Below are 19070 nucleotides of genomic sequence, written 5' to 3'. Positions count from 1 at the left end.
CTATATGCACTTTTATACTTTGGTATATCGTACTTTACCATATGGAGTATATAAACACCTGGCTGATGTGGGCCACTGGAGGGAGAATGAACAGATGGGGTCTTTGACCTGTAGTTACCTGAGAACAGTGTTGACATTTAGAGAGACTGGTGGAATTCTTGGGCTGCCCTTAGGCTCCATCCTTGTTGTACCTGCCGGGGCATCTCTAGAAATCTGAAAAAAAAAAAAAAAAAAAAAAAAAACAGCCACAAGTGATATTCTTTTTTTTTTTTTTTTTTTTTTGAGAATTTTAATATTTATTTTTTTTTTTTAGTTCTCAGCGGACACAACATCTTTGTATGTGGTGCTGAGGATCGAACCTGGGCCGCACGCATGCCAGGCGAGCGCGCTACCGTTTGAGCCACATCCCCAGCCCCACAAGTGATATTCTACCCAGTTCCTCCACTACCAATATTTTTTATCCCCCTGAATAAAGATTAATGAAATGGAAGCACATATTGAAGGAAAATACTGAATGAGAGATCATCAAATGATAACAGGTAGCTTGAGTGGTGCTAAAGATAATGAACATGAAATTGCCTTTTAAATGTAAAAACAAGTAAAGAGTGAATGTAGGATACAGGAAGCCTCAGCAGGGATCCAATATCTTTTTATGACCTTGCTCAGCAACTCCAGCATGGTTTCTTCTTTGGGGTTATGGGGTTAACGGGTGGAGTGCGGGGAGCTGGGCAAGCCCAGAGCTGAGGAGATACTATGCTGTGTCATCTTCTAGGAAGTTCTCTGAAGACAAGCCACAAGTACTGGATGCTAGGAAAAGCACACTGTAGTAGATTGGAGTGGCACAAAAATGTTGAAAAGGGAAAAGGGATCTGAGTGGAGCAGTAATATTGTTTGTTTGATACACTGTGTGTGTGTGTGTGTGTGTGTGTGTGTGTGTTTTGAACCCAGAGCCTCAAATGTGCTAAGCATATGTTCTCCAGGTTAGCTACACCCCTAGCTCCTCTCATAGGGTTTTTACTCAAAAGGTTACCTTTATAGTAAGTCTTTTAAATATTTTTTTTAGTTGTAGAAGGACATAATACCTTTATTTAGTGTTTTTTTAAAATCATTTTTTAGTTTTAGGTGGACACAATATCTTTATTTTTTATTTTTATGTTGTGCTGAGGATTAAACCCAGTGCCTCATGAATGCGAAGCAAGCAATCTACCCCTGAGCCACAACCCCAGCCCATATATATATATTTTTAATGTGGTGCTGGGGATTGAATCCAGTGCCTCACGTGTGCTAGGCAAGCACTCTACCGCTGAGCCACAACCCCTACTTAAAAATCACAAGTCATTCCCCAACACCTCTCTTTATTCATGGACCATTTTTTATTTTATTTTTTGGCACTTAGCACAAAACATACTACAGTATCTATACATTTATTGAGTCTGTTGTCTTTTGCTTCCTATCAGAATGAAAGCTGGCTGAGGATGGGAACTTTTGTAATTTTGAACAGTGCATAGTATGGGAAGGTGCTTGTTATTTGTGGAATAAATAAATGAATGACTATCTCATTTTCCTTCTTTGGTTCTTCCTCTGTTCCTTAAGATTTGAAAAATTTAAAAAGGAAGAATATAGGCAAAAGATAATAGAAAAAAATCCTCCCTAGTGTTCAATATACCAAAACCTATGGGTGAAATATCCAACATGGAAATGTCTGCTCTACTTGCACAGTTTATTTTCTCCAAAACAAAGAATAGAACATGTGATCTTACATGCAATAAGGATATTTATGCAAACTATAGTATCCATGTTTGGAAATGTGACTATTCCTGGAAAATATGGGATGCAGTATTAACATGACTGTTACCATACATAATGACAAAGGTTGGGAGCCCTCCCGTGAGCCTATAGTTTTAGGCCTGAGCACTTTAGTTTTCATTCTGGCAGCAAGATCCAGGCACTTGTCCTGCTTTCCTCTCTGATACCACTCACACTTTCCCCAAGTCAGGGAAGCTAAAACCAATAAGTAATTAAGCTGGGATTCTAGCCCAGGTCTTTGAGTTCTTTCCATAGTACTGTGGGAAGAAGCTGGTGAGGGAGAGAGAATTAGGAGAAGAAAGGAATGTGGCTAGGCAGGAAGAAAGAAAAAGGAAGTGGGAGAAAACAAGGAGAAACCTGCAGTCCTTGGATACCTCATAGTCCATGAGTAAGCTCTAGGAGGTCTATGAACCCTTTAAAATTGTGTATGATTTTTGTGTGCTTTTTCCAGATAGAGGATTAGTAAATTCATCAGATTTTCAAAGAGGACTGTGACTGAGAAGGATGTTGAATTAACCACTATGACATGGAATTTGTATTTAATATGTTCTGATGGAGTTTTTTTTTTTTTAAGATTTTTTTTTTTTTTTGGTAGTACTGGGGAATGAACCCAGGGGCTCTCAATCACTGAACTACATCTCCAGTCCTTATTTATTTATTTATTTGAGACATGGTCTTTCTAAGTTGCTGAGGCTGGCTTCAAACTTGTGATTTTTTTCCTGTCTCAGCCTTCCAAGTAGCTGGGATTACTGGCATGTACTACTGTGCCCAACTCTGATGTAGTGTTTTAAATGGACTCTTTCCCTAAAAATAGGGAAAGGGAGAACAGAGCTTTACCTGTGTCAAATAGTCCATAAAAGTCTAGTTATAGGTAAAAAGGTAAAACAGGCAGTTTTGCTCAGCTGTTTCTGTGAAAGCAGACAGATCTACCATGGGCATTCAGTTTCTATTGCTATAAATAATTGTGAAATACTGAAGCCCAGCAGATTTCCAAGACAGAGCGATTCACACTTTTATAGATTTTGACAAAGTATGATTGCTTTTACAACCTCTGTGTTGGCCTCAAAATAACCTTGATGATTTGGGACATGAGATTTGGCTCATGTTGTGTAAAAGGATGAAAATATTTGAAAACAGGATGGTACTGGAGAATCTGGGCTATGTGGCCATTATCAATTGATTGCTTTGAGGGTCTAGGCCAGGGTTGGCAAAATGGTGCTCCCCACCCCCCCAGTCCTGGGTTCAAACCAGGACCTACTACATGCTAGGCAAGCATTCTACCACTCAACCCTAACCAGGGTTGACAAACTATCACTTTAGGCCAAACCTAGGTTGCAAATAAAATTTTATTTGGATACAGCTACACCCATCATTTGCATATATTGTCTATGGATGATTGCAGCTTTGAGGGCAGAGTTGCTACGGGATCTTCTGACCAGAGAAGCCCAAAATCTTTGTGATCTGATATTCTACAGAAAATTTACAGCAACCCTGGCCTAGAGTCTTAAGTGTGTGAGGACAACTTGGAAAGTCTCTTATTAAGACACACACACACACACACGTGTGTGTGTGTGTGTGTGTATATATAATATATATGTGTATATATAATCTCATTTCAAAATCTTTATTTGCAGTGTATCCATGAATATTGACTGGCAACCTGTGTGTACATGCCGGCTATATCCTCATAAACATAGAACCAAATTCTGCTCTTTGAACAAACTTTCCTTTGATTTCATGTGCTGATAATTTGTGTCATGTGTATATATATGCAATTTGAAATTTAATTTTAGACCCTGTGCCATAATAAGTTTCCGTTTGAAACTTTCAAACTAATTTAATAATTTTTTACTTAAGAGTTTTTTCAAAAAAATTTAAAAACCCATGTTAAGAAAACAAATTGAAGGGCAAACTATAAACTTTGACACTATAAAAATTTCTATCAATAAGCAAAATGCTTATATGCAGTATTACTTGTACATTATTGCGTAACAAATTATCCCAAAACTTAGTGGCTTAAAATAATATAATAATCATTCACAATCTTCACAGTACATTTTTTTTTAAATACTTATTTAATTACTTTTAGTTTTCGGCAGATACAACATGTTCTTTTGTATGTGGTGCTGAGGATCGAACCCGGGCTGCACGCATGCCAGGCGAGCGCGTTACCGCTTGAGCCACATCCCCAGCCCCCACAGTACATTTTTGTATTTTAAAAACTATCATAGTTGAAACAGTTCAAATTGGGTAACTTACTTGGAAAGAATAATCCTTTTGGAAGCAAAGATTCAAAAATATTATCTTTATTGATAGTGTTTTAAACTATTACTTAATTTTTTTGTCAGCTATAATTTCCTCACAAATTCTTTACTAGCAGAACCAACTTTTGTCCAAATGGTACTTGACATTTGAGCAGTGCTTTACAAAATATTTTCATGTGTATATTAATTCAAATAACTGTGAGGCAGTCAGGATAGAGATTATTACTAAGCATCACCTTTTTTCCTGATTTTCAAGTGTGAAAACTGAGACGTAGGGAATTTAGCATGGACACTCCTCTTACATTGTTAGTGTCAGAGCCAGGGCCAGGATCCTACAATTGTTAAGTAGCTGGAATTACTCTTTATTTTTGCGTTTCATTATGGAAACATGCATTTGAAAGATTTCTGAGAGATTGAGGAATATTAATTTCTATTCATTTATAAAACAAGGGTAGTATTATTTTGTAGGATTGTTTTAAGGATGAGGGACTGCGAATGACTCTGCTGAACACAATACCTGGATTTGAGGATAAACACCTTAAAAATTGTGGCTACTGTTATTATATTTTCCCCAGAATTGTGTGACTATTTTGATTTTTTTCTTAGCATAAAATATCAGCATACTATTCTTAATTTATCTTCTGTAAAACAAGTTAAAAACCATTATCTATCTTCTATGAGTCCAGTTTTCTTTATTTCCCAAGTGAGTGCACTCTCTTTATTTTGCTTAATCATGTAGAAATATCTTTGAATTAAAAGAAGGATGTATCAAACTCAATACAAGGCAGCTTTGGAGTTCATGTTTCAATATTTTTTATTGTGAGTGGTATCATTTACTTTGGTAAATTCATATCCCGATTTTAAAAGGCCTCAAAGCAAATAAAACTTTACTATAAATACAAATACTGTATTTTTAAAATGTACGTGTTATACACACAATTTAGTTGCATAGGAGAATTACTATAGCAAGCAGTTACAGTTACATTCATAATGCCCAGTACTAAGGTTTTAACACTGCAATAGATTATACTAGGTATATTGCTTATTATGGTCACTGTTGCTTAGTATAGTAACTTCAGTACAATACATTATATGATTGCATTTTTAAAGCTTTAGTAAAGTTTATAACATTAACTAATATTGAATGAAACTTTTTTTTTTTTTTTGTCCTGCTGGGGATTAAACTCAGGGCCTCCCCTATGCTAGGTAAGCACTCTACCACTGAGTTACACTCCAGCCCAAATGAAACATTTTTATGTTTAGGGTAAGTTTTAGGTCAGATGCTTATGCAAGAATGAGCACTTAACATGCTGTTGTAGTCTTGACAAAACAAACAAACAAACAAACAAAAAAACCAGAACAATAACAAAAAAACCTCTTTTCACTAAATAGAATAAGACAGGCTAAAAGGATCCGAAGTTGTCAAAAGAAAATTTAAAATGTATCTCTGTATTATGTTAAAGATTAAAAGATTATTTAACATAATTTTCTTCTGTTTAAAACACATTTTACTGATATATATATAAATATATATACACATATACATACATATATATTAATGGAGAGAGAGAGAGAGAGAGAGAGATTGATTTTAAAGATTGTACTAAAATGCTAACATAGCTGTAGCCCTTACACGATACTTTAGCTGGAAAAACATCTGTCAGTTGTATTCAACCATTTTTTTTCTGCTTAGAAAAAAAATTAATAGCCTATAAATTTCTAATGTTTTACAACAGGTATTTATTAGTTAAGGACTTAATAAATATACCTGTATCAAACAATTTAGGTTGTTTTAAAAACTTTGCAATGATACTTCACTTTCACAAATATATTTTCTATTCATATTTATGACAGTTTGAACAATTTAAAAACAAATCCTATAAACACTTTTACCTTAGATAACAATATTGTTATCTTAGTTCACATAAATTACTGCAAGAAATTTATATTACATCGTATAGTATCGTCTCTAAGGCTCAGAGCAAACTCTTGAATCCCATTTAACTTTATGGTTGTAAAATTTGAGATGAGAGGTTGGGTGACTGTTCTAGTAACTTCAGGAATCACCTTTTCAAGTTGTTTTTCATGCTTTGTACAATAAACCTTCTGAATTTTTTTTTCTTTTTCTTTTCTTTTCTTTTTTGGTGAAAGGACCAAACCCTTAAAGTCCTTTTAATAAAGTAACTCTTCTGAAAGTCAATCCTGATTACAAAAAATTCAGATGTAGAAATTAATTTTATTCAGTCATCAAAATAGCCTTGTGGTGCATTCTATAGTTTTCTCAAAACTGCTCATGGAAAATAACTTTTCTTATTTTTTTAAGTGTCCAAATGATTGTCTCAAAAGGAAAAATCTGAAGTGACTAGTGAGCCTCCCCTTAGAAGTCTGCTTATAATTTTTTTTTTAAATTAGAACAACCTTTTTTGTTTTAGCCAGACATAGAATAACAATGAATAACTCAGTGTGACCCTTTACATAATACAGTTATCTTTAAACCAATTATTCTTTTTTCCTTACAGTTTTCTGCCATTGAATGACATTACAGACTTAACTAAGCCAAGTAAACACTCAAACAATCTCTAATAAAATTTCCAGGGAAAGAGAAGACTTTAGAGAATAAATAAAATAGAACCCAAACTGAATTTCTGATTTTATTTTTAGGTTCTCCCTCTCTAAAAAGCATATCCATAATTGGATTCAGAAATTTTTTCCCCTTAATGTGTGTGTGTGCTCTTCTGAAGAGAATCACAATCACACATGGATCATAACATTTTCCATATACACTTAATAACTTACATTTTAGGACAGAAGGGGTTAGCATGGCACACCCTGGTCCATCCTAGTATCATTTGCAAATCAAATGTTAATTCAAATCATTGGATTAACTAGTTGCTGACGGAGGTTTGATAGAGGGGATGCTGCATGATCGTCTCATGATGAGCCTGACTTCTATGTCTGGCAGATTATCCTGCTTAGTCTGTAAGCAGCCTTCGTCAGTGGCTGCTAAATGAAGATCAAACCGAAGAGAAACAGATTTTTTCCTTAATCGAGGGTTATCTTTAAAGAAGGAACCTTCCCATTCTTTAATAACTTCATCCACTTTCTCTGTCCTGAAATGATAAAGTGAACCATTCTATAGGAAGAAGTATGAATATACAAACATATATATATATATATATATATAATATGTATTCCATACTATGAAAAAGAAATCAAGTAATTTGTATATTTTTTGAAAAGAAATGGTGAATTGATTGCATACTCTTTTATCTCTGAGGGTTTTTTTTTTTTTTGTACTGGGGATTGAATGTAGAGGTGTTTTACTGAGCTACATCCCCAGCCCCCCCCCCCCTTTTTTTAAAATTTTGAGGCAAGTTTTCATTAAATTGCTTAGGCATTGCTGCTGAGGCTGGCCTCGGCCTCCCAAGTTGCTGGAGGCATGTGCCACCACACCCAGCTCATCTGAGTTTTTATGTACATATTATGTACAAAGAAGTCTTTATATACTGTATTTATGTACAGTTAAAAATCTTAGGATATTAAAAGTATGTTTAGAAACATTAAAATAAGATTAATTGCTGGGATTGTTTGATGGAAGTTAATTTTTTTACATACGTTTATTATTATTTCTTCATGAAAGTTATTTTACTTACTGAATAGTGCCATGAGCTTCAGTGCTTTCCTTCACAATATTCCCATTTAATATTGCCTGTTTGGTCACTGTTTCCACTTTTTCATCCTCATACTTTTGTGAGAGTTTTGTTGAAAAAGATATTTCATTTATAATGGCTGTAAAAATGTTATTTATGACATTAAATTACAATGTTAACATACTATTCATAATTAAATTAATAGTTTTATTAAAATATTACTTGCTTTTGTTACTTTGGAGTATTTAATTTCATTATAATCCCTATACATAGCACCTTACTTTTCAACTTAGTTTATTTATATAAGAAACTCACCTGAAGGTAAAACAAAACCAACTTTACTGGTGGTAGGTTTTTGATCTTTTTTCCCACCTTGGATACAACCATAATATCTGAAATTGGAAAGAACTGTATTATAGGAGCAACACTGTGTTAACAAGTAATTGAAACAAATAGGAAAGTGGATAAATTGTATATCATACAATGAATGCAATATATGACCATGAAAATAAGTGAATGAAGGCTATACTGTATCTCTGTGGATGAATCTCCTAAGCATAATGTTGCATGAAAAAAGAAAAAATGCAACTAATTTTATAAAGATCAAAATAACATGTAAAACAATTTCATACTTTGTTTAGGGATACAAACGAATTATTATAAAGGAATATATGAGACTAATAAGCATCAAATTCAGGAATCAGGATAAGCAGAGGGGAGAGGATGAGATTGGGGGATATGGTGTAGGTGTCCAGGGAACTGCAACAACATTGGAAATACTTCTTTAACTGGGGGAAGTAGTACATGGGTGTTCATTATACTTTTCTTGATTTTTTGGGTACATCTTAAGTATAGCATTAAAGATTTTGGCACTAGAGATTGATCCAAAGGCTTAAATATGCTAGGCAAGAGCTCTATGGCTGAGCTACACCCCCATCACTTAAAAAAATCATTATTATTTCAAAAAACTGAGTTGCTTAGCGCCTTGCTGTTGCTGAGGCTGGCTTTGAACTTGAGACCCTGTCTCAGAGTTGAGGAGTCTGGCCTGAAACTTGCCATCCTCCTGTTGTAGCCTCCTGATAGCTAGGATTACCTGAATGTGCACTGTGCTTAGCTAGAATGATTAAATTTTAGAAAATCACATTATAGAAATAAATACTAAAGAGCAATTTGGCAACATCTTGAATGATTAGGACTTAAATAAAATTCAAAACTGTTCTTTTTACCTAACAACATATGTATTATTGCTTATATGTGTATAAAACTTTATATAAAACTCTGTCTATCTCTATCTACATTAGCACTTACAGTGTGCCAGTTAAGCACTTGACACACATGAACTCATTTAATCCTCACAGAAATCCTATAAAGTAGGTATTATTCTCATTTTACAGATGAGAAAACTAAAGCACAGATTAAGTAACTTCCTCGAAGTCATACTGCTAGTAAGCAATATATTTCTGAGCTCATTAATGCTTTTTGAAGGATTAAATAAATGTCAAAACTTATGGGCCAAAGTTGTTTCATCTAGTTTTATAGAGGAATCAGAATTCTGAACAAGCAGGAACAAAGATTTCTTCTTCTTTTTCTTTTTTTTTTTTGTACTGGGAATAGAACCCAAGGGTGTTCCACCACTGAGCCACATTTCCAGCCTTTTATTTATTTATTTATTTTGCAGGGGGTGGGGGTGGGTGTTACCAGGAAATGAACCGAAGGGCACTAGATCACTGAGCCACACCCCCAGCCCTACTTTATGTTTTATTTAGAGACAGGGTCTCACTGAATTGCTTAGCACCTTGCTGTTGTTGAGGCTGGCTTTGAACTTGTGGTTCTCTTGCCTCAGCCTCTCGAGCTGCTGGGATTACAGGTGTGGCCACCACATCCCGCTAAAGGTTTATTTTTATGAGAACATGGAGAATTGGAGGTTATACCATGTTCAAAGATATTTGACCTCATTAGTGATATTGTATGAATAAATAAGAATTCCTGTTTTGGAGCCTTTTCCTCTCAGGACATCTGGAAGTCTTCTAAATCATGGCTCCAAAAAGTTTTCCTTTCCTTGGTTGTCTTATAATTACATTATTATTATTATTATTATTATTGGTATTTAATGTGTTGTGGGAGTGGGCCCTTTGGGTGGAGTTGTGGTGATAATATGTGACTTCCAAAATTTCTTTGTGGATGGTTTATAGAATTAATATTAAAAGAGATGAACAGTAATTAAAAAGAGAAATAAGAAAGATCATTTCAGTACTGATCAGGAATTGTTTGCATTTTGTTCTGTTTGACCTTTCAACGGCCGATTTTGGCTCTTGGGTTCCTAGTGTTAGCAAGCTGTAAATAGCTCTTCCATGTATTCATTGCAGCATGTATTAATCCTGTTTTACTGGAGGAACTCAGTGACTATACCAGGTGATGATGGGTTTTGATTTTAGGTTTCATTTCTATGACTATATCAACAATGACATAAGTGGCTCTGTATGTCTGGTCCCTTGTCACTAGCTATGTAGATTAGGTACCTGATTTCTTCCTTTTCTAGGAGGCGGCGATAAGTTGCTATTTCTTGTTCCAGTCTCATCTTCGTGTTGAGAAGCATCTCATGCTCTTGCAGCTGCCTTTCGATGCCCTGCCTGACTTCCTGTAGCTCTCTCTCTAGTCCTTCAATCACAGCCTCTAGGTCTTGCAGCTGCATCTGGTAATGCTGCTCACTGGCGTGCAGGGAGTTTTCAAGGCCCCTTTCCTGTTTATAGAGATGCTCATCAGTGAATCAGTGACACAAAATGTGTTTCTGAAATCTGATTTGCGATGTCTTCATTCTATTGTGTGTGTGTGGCTTTTTTTCCTTTACTTTTTTTCTTTCTTTCTTTTTTTTTTTTTTTGGAGCTAGGGAATCAAACCCAAGGCCTTAGTGCATGTTAGGCAATTCCTACCACCAAGCCCCTCCCCACTATTCTATTCTTATTTATTTTTTTAAGTTGCATTAATTATGTCTCATTTATGCAAGAGATGTTATCCTACAGCTTCATGTACATTCCAAATTTCTAAAACATATTTATATTTTATATACATAACTAGAGAGCTTATTATATTTCAAAAAAATCCTGTAATAATTCCTATGGCAAAAAGAAATCCTCTATATTGTGATTAACTTATTGTCACTCTGAGTAATTTGATTTTTTCTTTAAGTATTGAAAATACATTCAATGTCAAAGGCAGAGCAGATTGCTTATGCAAGGCATTTCAGGAAAAGGCTTCAATATTTCTATTAGAAATGTCAAAGGCATGAATTAAAAAAGCTCGCTAGTAGGACTTTGGATGCTAATAAGCACCCTATTCCCTATTTCGACCTCTAGGGAGCCCCAGGGTGAACTAATTTTGAGTGAGTTGATAACAGCCAGTTATCAACTCACTCAAGGGTAGAACTGAGCAGCCTTGATTTTCAGTTTCTCACTGTAAAGTGAGGGGCATTATTCCTTTCCCTTTTTCTTCTGCGCATGCTGGGCAAGAACCCTTGCTGAGCCCCTCTGCCCCGTCTCAATCCGACATGGGATGCTGCTTCCAGACCCTGGTCTCACCACGGCGTGGAGAGACTCGATTTCCACTTGCAGGTGGTGCCACTGGCGTCGAGCCTCCTTGAGTTCTGCTTGAGCTGCCTTCAAAGCCTCTTCATCTTTGTCCATTTTTCTGCTGATATCTTCTTCTAGCTGGAAGAAAGCCAACGACGGCAACAACAACCAAAGACAAAGAGCGCTCTTGAAAACGGAACGGATAAAAGCAATGATAAAAAAAAAATGTACAGAAATCAAAATCATTTTTTCTTTTAATGGTTAGATTAACAAGGTGTGTCCTTGTGATTAGTTACAAATTAATTAAATAACGTGACGATGTCTATTGCGTGCGGAGCCTCAGCTTTCTCTGATATAAAGTGATTTCAAAAATCCCTTCTGAATAGAATACAGTCTATGAAGTATGGAAAAATACATCAAATTTCATGAAAAAACATCCCCTCTTTTAGGGGTTAAATCTTTGACCTCTTTTCCTTAACTTTCCATTATTTATGGATCATTAAGGAAGAACTATTGAAAACTAATGATTATTTTCCATGTATTTTCTTGTAGCCTGTTTTTTTAAAAAATTATTTTTCAGTTGTAGGAGGACACAATATCTTTATTTTGGAGGACACAATATCTTTATTTTATTTTTACATGGTGCTGAGGATCAAACCCAGTGCCTCACATATGCTAGGCGAGCACTCTGCCTCTGAGCCACAACCCCCAGCCCCTTGTAGCCTGTTTTTTAGAAGCAGATACATAGCCATATATCCCCAAATGGGATCAGTTCTGGGACCAGGAGTACAAACTGGGAGTAAATATTACTGGAAAATATATTACTATTAATTAGAGGATTAAGTTATCATAGGCACTAAGGTTCTTAAATAGATTTATGAATTAAGAAAACCCACTGTTCATTTACCTTTTTCAAAATGATCTGATTAGAAGGCATCTTAATTTGGGGTATCTGGGGTAGTAATAAAAATGACATATTAAAGTTTATTTCAAATGTTCTGGTGCTGATATTGGAATTAAAAGAAAGTGTCTTTTTAAAAATATTTTTTTTATTTGTAGATGAACACAATATCTTTATTTATTTATTTATTTTAATGTGGTGCTAAGGATCGAACCCAGTGCCTCATGCATGTGTGCCAAGCGCTTAACCACTGAGCTCCAACCCCAGCCCAAGAAAGTGTCTTTTAACAGAATTCTCAACATTTGGCCCCAAGAACAGTAAAAGCAACACATCAAATTGATTGTAATAGTTTGAAGCCAAAATGACAACTTTTATGTTCTTATGAAAATACATTTTAAAACTAAAAAAGTTAATTTGTACAATAGATTTTGTTTAAAAGAAATCGGACTAAATGAAAGGCTGCAAGTAAAGTTCAGGGCAAGGCATTAGAGGACACAACTCATTATGTTTCTTTTGGTTTGCTGGTTACTTGTTCTTAGAGTCAACTTGGCAAAGTCCATACAGCAAGGAACACATACCAAACAGAACTACCAAACAGGACGTGAAGAAACTTGGAACTGTAAAAGCATTAAAAATGCTGATGTCCACTGGTCTTTTGGATTCTGAGTATGGAATCAGCAGCTAAACTTGGGAGGTAGTGAGATTCCCACTTCAACTGATAGAAGGTGGCAGAATTGATACTGGGCCAGTTCTGGGGCTAAAGCATAAAAAGCCCTGACAGTTTCCCTTTCTATACTCTGGGAGCCCAGGACCATCATGTTACAAGTTTGGATACTCTGTTGGAGAGATGTAGATATGCCAGATGGAGAGAGTCCCTGAAGCTATGTGGAGTGAGACACAGGCTCAGTTGTCCTAACTTGAGCCAATCTAACAATGAAGGCCAAAGTGACAAACACATAAACGGGCCCCTTTGGTGGTTTCAGGCCAGGTGCGCTCTGAGCACTGCATCCCAGTCAACACCGAATGTGGTAGAAGAATTCCCCAACTGAGCCTTGTCACTCCACAGTATCATGACACAGAATGCCATGGCTATTTTAATCCACTGGGTTTTGGGGGTGACTTATTATACAGTGATTGGTAACCAAATAGCTTATGTTTCTTTATTTTATGATTTTTTTTTTGTCCTGGAATGAACCCAGAACCTTGTGTTTATTTTGTGATAATTAAATAATCAGGCTTTTTTTGAACTCATTCCATCTGACTTTCCTGAATAATTTGGGAAATAAAATCTTTAAACTTTTATATTAAGACACTGAACTAAACTTAATTACTTTTTTATTCAGATTTATTCATTTCAGCATTGAGTCTTGCAAACTAAACTTATATTTTTTCCATTCTTGCAAAACAAATTACTTATTGGGTTTATAATTTTAAGAAGTTGTCATCTAATATATTTTTTTGCCTTCTTATTGTAAAAGGTGAGTAAACTATTTTAACACTTAAATTAAGTTTCTCAGTGACTTTGCTTAGACTCAGGTAATGATCATTCTTTATGAAGATTGAAAATGTTACCCAGAGGTAAAATTTATATTAGTAAAACGAGTTGCTAATGGAATAAAGACCTGTGATTTCCTAGCAATATTTATTTCTCTTTTGGTGACCTTCGTAAGTAAACTTTCTGATGTATTTGGATGTTTGAAATAGAATTTGAACTCAGATATGATCAAACAAACCAAAACAAACCCCTGAAACAAAATCTCCAAATTTTTGAATATTTGTTTCAAGACTTGAGACCTTAATTAATTGCTAAAGGTGATTGTTATCTTAAAAGTAAGTTTGTAAAATCTGGATTTAGCCTTTAAGTTGGCTCTCTCTCTTTTTAAAATACATATTTCAAGCCACATGCAATATGCCAACATATTGGAAATAAACATTTCTGACAGTGCAAAACAAAACAAAACAAAAAAATCTATACCCTTAAATGTCCCTTAGCAAAATTTGGGAAATTTTGATTGTCAGAGTTTATATCAATGGTTCTGAATGCCATGCTCCCTACTCAGATGATTTCTCTTTATAACAGTCTAATATAAAACCGAACTCATTAAAAAGATCATAGAAACCTTTTAGAAACATTTTAATCTCCAGAAAGCATTCACGCCACCGACTCTTACTCCTAAAGCTTTCCTTTAAAAGACTATCCTTGGAATAATTTCTATAAATAACTCCATACTCTTCTTTGAAGGGTTATTGGAAATGCATCCTTCCTGAAGAACATCCCAAGAAGGTCAGAGGGCACCGTTTTATGGCTTGTTGACCTCATGTTTTATTAATAACCGTAACCTCATATCATTCATCACAAAAATCAAATGCATCGATCAACATTTATTGAATGGCCATTTAACAGTGCAATCACAGTATTTCCCCCTGTCATTCCAGTCCCACTGCAGTAAAACCTACGCTCCTTCCCCAGTATATGCTGCATTGAAAAGGAAATACTGTACCTCAGAGAGGCCGGGACAGGAATTGGGTAGACATGGACTGTCTCCTTATCCTGGGAGGTGCCTGTCTGTATGAAATCATTACCTGGAGCCTTGCTGAGAGCACCGTCTCTATCTGATTGCTGGTGAGGAGCTTTTCATAGTTTGCCCTGATCTCATTGAGGTGCTGGGACACTTCCATTCTTTTCCCATCCTCCACCTTGGCTAACTGAACCTTATCGATAGGATGAGTCGCTGCGGCAGAGCCTGCCCCGTCTGCGTCGCTGAGAGCAGGCGCCCCGCGCGGGGAGCCTTAAAGACGCAGAGCTCCTTTTCCTGAAGCCTCGGAAATCCCTGTGGTTTTTTCATCGAGGTTTGCCAATAAGGGGGCCCATCATGCATTCCTGTTGTCACTGGTATTGTAGAAATGGCAGAATCTCCACGAAGGCAAGGGAATTAAAAAGACCCTCAGTCATTCCTGAGCACGTGTTGGGGGCAAGGGGGGGGGATTCATTCATTGTGTGGAAAGGAAATGGGGCATAACATTCAGAAAATTATGTTTTGTTTTGTTTTTTCCCAAGATGGAAATAAAATCTGGGCCCATAGAGGATAGCTAAATTTTTTTCTTTTATGGTTTTTCTCACCATTTAGATTCTTTAAACAGAAAGGCTGTGGTTGATCTTTGGGATATGTATGTTGTAAATCATAAATATTCTGACAGTGATTGGGAAAAGTTACCATCAGACGAAATCGACAATTGTCATTAGCCACAGACCTGATTGGCTATTTCTCTCAACTGGGCAACTCTCCGTGGCCTGCGGACCTGATAGCAGATTTTGATGTATGGAGGTAAATCACAAAAGGCATATTTCAGGTAAAGCCAAGGCTAGTGGCAACTGCTCATAGAGTGTGGGAGCCACGACTTAACATGACCAGTGTTTGAACAAGGTGGAAGAAATAGAACCATTTTGGTCCCTGGAGAGGCCGATTTACTGAGAGATCACTTCTTCATTAGTAAACATGCAATTAGTGACAACTCATACCTAGAACACACCACTTGTGATCTTCCAAGATAGGGAGTACTTTGTGTCTCTGATTCCACTCAATCTTCACAATCCCTGACATTCTGTGGCCTGTAAAGGTGAGTAGACTAAGGCTGGCAGGAACTTTGATTGCTTGGCTGTATTTCATTGCTTCATCTGCCTCTGCAGTATCTCTCTTCCCACTTAAATTCCTTGTTCCATCTGGCACGCTGCTTGTTAGATGTGGCTGAAATGTGTGTTTTTTTTTTTTTTTTTTTGTGGATGGATCTGTTGTGGTCACTCGTAGAGTGGCTTGGCTGAATTTTATATGGAGCACAGATCTTGGCTCTAGCGCTCACAGGGGCCTTTGCATATACATCTAGCTTTTACAATTTCTGAATTAGTTTACTTCTGGCCAGATCAATCTGTACCTGGCATTCCCACAATCCTTTCTAAGCCAAGATGGCTCACCCCCAACTCCTGTGGAAGGGAGAGTTTCTAGATCATTTCTGGATGGATCCATCTCCTCCACACTCCCTGCCAGTCACAACTCCATAAATTGTTCAGAGACTTATAAGATAGCCTGATACAAGAAGCTCTGATGAAAGAGGGGCCACTGATGACCACCCAGGCCAAAACGATTCCCTTTCTTAGTGATCAAAACTGAGACATATGAACAGAATGAGGCATTGGAAGCAGAGGAGAAAGAAGAACGTGATGAATTAAACTCTTACATTAAATTCAGGAACAATAAACTAAATGCTTCCTGTTGCTTTATAGGAGCTTCTGTTAACTCTGCCTAAAACAGAGAACTAAACTAGATTCTTCGGAGCCCTGTCCTGGCAATCTTCATTTTGAACAGATTTCCTAGGTATTTCCTATGAACCCCACAAAGTGCTATTACAAATACAGCATGGACCATAAATGCAAACCACGAAGTGATTTAAAACTTTCGAATAAGCATATCAAAAGATGTAAAAAGAAACAGTGAAGCTAACTTAACATTTTATTTTAACACCATATGTCTAAAATATAGTAATCAAAATAAAACATTAATGAGATTTTACATTTTTTTATTTAAAAAAATTTTTGAGGGGTACCAGGGATTGAACTCAGGGGCACTTGACCACTGAACCACATCCCCAGCCCAATTTTGTATTTTATTTAGAGGACAGGGACTCACTGAGTTGCTTGGTGCCTCGCTTTTGCTGGGGCTGGCTTTGAACTGGTGATCCTCCCGCTTCAGCCTCCTGAGCTTCTGGGATTACAGGTGTGTGCCACCACACCCGGCAAGATCTTGAATACCCTTTTCAAGTAAAAATACTGCTACACTGCTTTTCAAAAAAACTGGTCCTACCCAGGCATGGTGGCACATGCCTGCAATCCTAGCCACATAGGAGGCTAAGGCAGGAGAATGACAAATTAGAGACCAGCCTGGGTGACTTAGTGAGATCAGTCAATGAATTAATCAATCAAAAAATAAAAGAAGGGTTGAGGATGTAGCTCAGTGGTAGAGTGTTTGCCTAGGATGTTAAAAGGCCTGGATCCAATCTGTAGTACTGCAAACAAAACAAAACAAAAATATCCTACTTTTTATTTAAAAAATCAGTAATAATATCTCATCAAGACTATGGTCCATGCAAAATTGGGAGGGGTTCATGGAATTCTTTGTGTATTAGCCATAGTTACATCCTATTCTCTTATGCCTCAGATACCATATCAGAATTCCAATGGGCAAGGGTGTCAATCTTATAGATGATTATAACTTCACTGCAGTTTCTTCTTTTTTTTTAATGAGTAGGATTTGTTTTTTATTTTTATTTATTTATTTTTTGTGGTGCTGGGGATTGAACCCAGGACCTCGTGCATGCGAGACAAGCACTCTACCAACTGAGCTATATCCCCAGCCCCATTCACTGTAGTTTTTAAAATTACTTCCTTAATAGGAACAGGTTATTTCTAGTTATTAAAAGTGTACCTTATTCATAGGAAAGTTAGTTATAACAGACCTCACAACTGCTAACATGCTGTGGTCCAAGACTTCTTTCTAGGGAAAGCCACAGGATGTCTCTGTGTCTGCACACTGAAATCCCTTGAAGAACTTTAAAAAATAGTGATGAGTGAGTGCATCTCTTTTCCAGATATTCTGACTTCACGAGCTCAGGATGTGGCCTGAGCACCAGAATTGTAAAAACAAAAACAGATAGTAAAAAACATGTCCCCCAGCCAGTCTAAAACGCTGCATATTTGGGAAGCACTGTTACACATATAAGTTTATTCCCTTTCATTTCTCTCTCATTCTTTCTCCAGAAGAAATGGGTTAGGGGTCCAGTCTACACAAGCAAAAATAAACGAGCAGTACATTAAACTAAAAAGCTTCTGCAAAAGAAACGATCAGCAAAACTGAAAAGGCAACCTTAGGATTGGGGGAAAAAAGTTGTAAACCACAAATCTGATGGGGGTATATATCCAAAATTTGTAAAGAACTCTTTTATTTGGTATTGGGGATGAACCCAGAGGCCCTTAACTACTGAACTACATCCCCAGCCTTTTTAATTTTTTTTTTGAGACAATGTCTCACCAACTTGCTTAGGACCTCAGTAAATTGCTGAGGCTGGCCTCCAACTTGTGATCTCCTGCCTCAGCCTCCTGAGCTGCTGGGATTACAGGTGTGTGCCACCATGTCTGGCTGGAAAGAACTCTTACAACTCAGTAGCAGAAAGACAAATAATCTATATAAGAAATGAGAAAAGGATTAGACCATTTCTGCAAAGAAGACATAAAAAATGGCTAACAGGTATAAAAGAAGGTGCCCGACATTATTAATCATCAGGGAAATACAAATTAAAACCATCAGGGGTTACCACTCATACTCTTTAGACGATGATAATCACAAAGATAGGAGATAACAAATGTTGACAAGGGTGGATAAAAGGGAAGCCAGGAACACTGTTGGTTGGAAATTAGTTTGGTACATACATTATGGAGAACAATATAGAGATTCCAATAGAAATTAAAAGTAGAACTGCCATATGACCCAGCAATCCCTCTTCTATGTATATACCCAAAAGAGATGGAATTACCACTACTTAAAGATATCTGCACTCCCACATTCATTGCAGCATTGTAATGAAAATAGCCAAAAATATAGAAACAACCATCACGTCCATCAATGGATGAATGGCTAAAGAAAATGTAGTATGTGTGTGCAATGGAATATTACTTCGTCTTAAAAAGCATATCCTGCCATTTGCTGCAACAGAGATGGACCTGGAGGACATTATGCTAAGTGAAATTAGCCAGACACAAAGAAAAATATTGCATGATTTTACTTATATGTGGAATCCTTTTACGAACCCCAAATGTTAAACATACAGAGTTAGA

At 36.4% G+C, this 19070-nt stretch overlaps 1 protein-coding gene and 1 non-coding gene across 3 annotated transcripts; both read right to left on the bottom strand.

Moving 5' to 3' along the window:
* Nucleotides 1-5121: 5121 nt before the first annotated feature.
* Krt222 (keratin 222) lies at nucleotides 5122-14951 on the bottom strand. 2 transcript variants are annotated; one of them, XM_046442906.2, is made up of 6 exons: nucleotides 14771-14951; nucleotides 11296-11424; nucleotides 10240-10460; nucleotides 8036-8112; nucleotides 7724-7859; nucleotides 5122-7180 (listed from the first exon to the last, which is right to left on the bottom strand). In XM_046442906.2, the coding sequence occupies exons 1-6, from the start codon at nucleotides 14864-14866 to the stop codon at nucleotides 6952-6954; spliced, it is 888 nt and encodes a 295-aa protein (XP_046298862.1). In that variant the 5' UTR covers nucleotides 14867-14951; the 3' UTR covers nucleotides 5122-6951. The 2 variants fall into 2 exon arrangements, with proteins under 2 accessions (XP_046298862.1, XP_046298863.1); XM_046442907.2 differs by having other exon boundaries at nucleotides 14689-14827.
* Nucleotides 14952-17518: 2567 nt separating this feature from the next.
* On the bottom strand, nucleotides 17519-17592 carry Trnaa-cgc (transfer RNA alanine (anticodon CGC)). Its single transcript has one exon. It is a non-coding gene; the product is annotated as a tRNA-Ala (tRNA).
* Nucleotides 17593-19070: the final 1478 nt, after the last annotated feature.

This window comes from Marmota monax, unplaced genomic scaffold (assembly GCF_021218885.2).
Source record: "Marmota monax isolate L192 unplaced genomic scaffold, Marmota_monax_Labrador192_F-V1.1 WCK01_AAM20220418_F8-fsc00205, whole genome shotgun sequence".
NCBI classification, from domain to species: Eukaryota; Metazoa; Chordata; class Mammalia; order Rodentia; family Sciuridae; genus Marmota; species Marmota monax.
The sequence above is the reverse complement of the archived record's forward strand: the minus strand, read 5'-3'. Positions and strand labels throughout refer to the sequence as shown.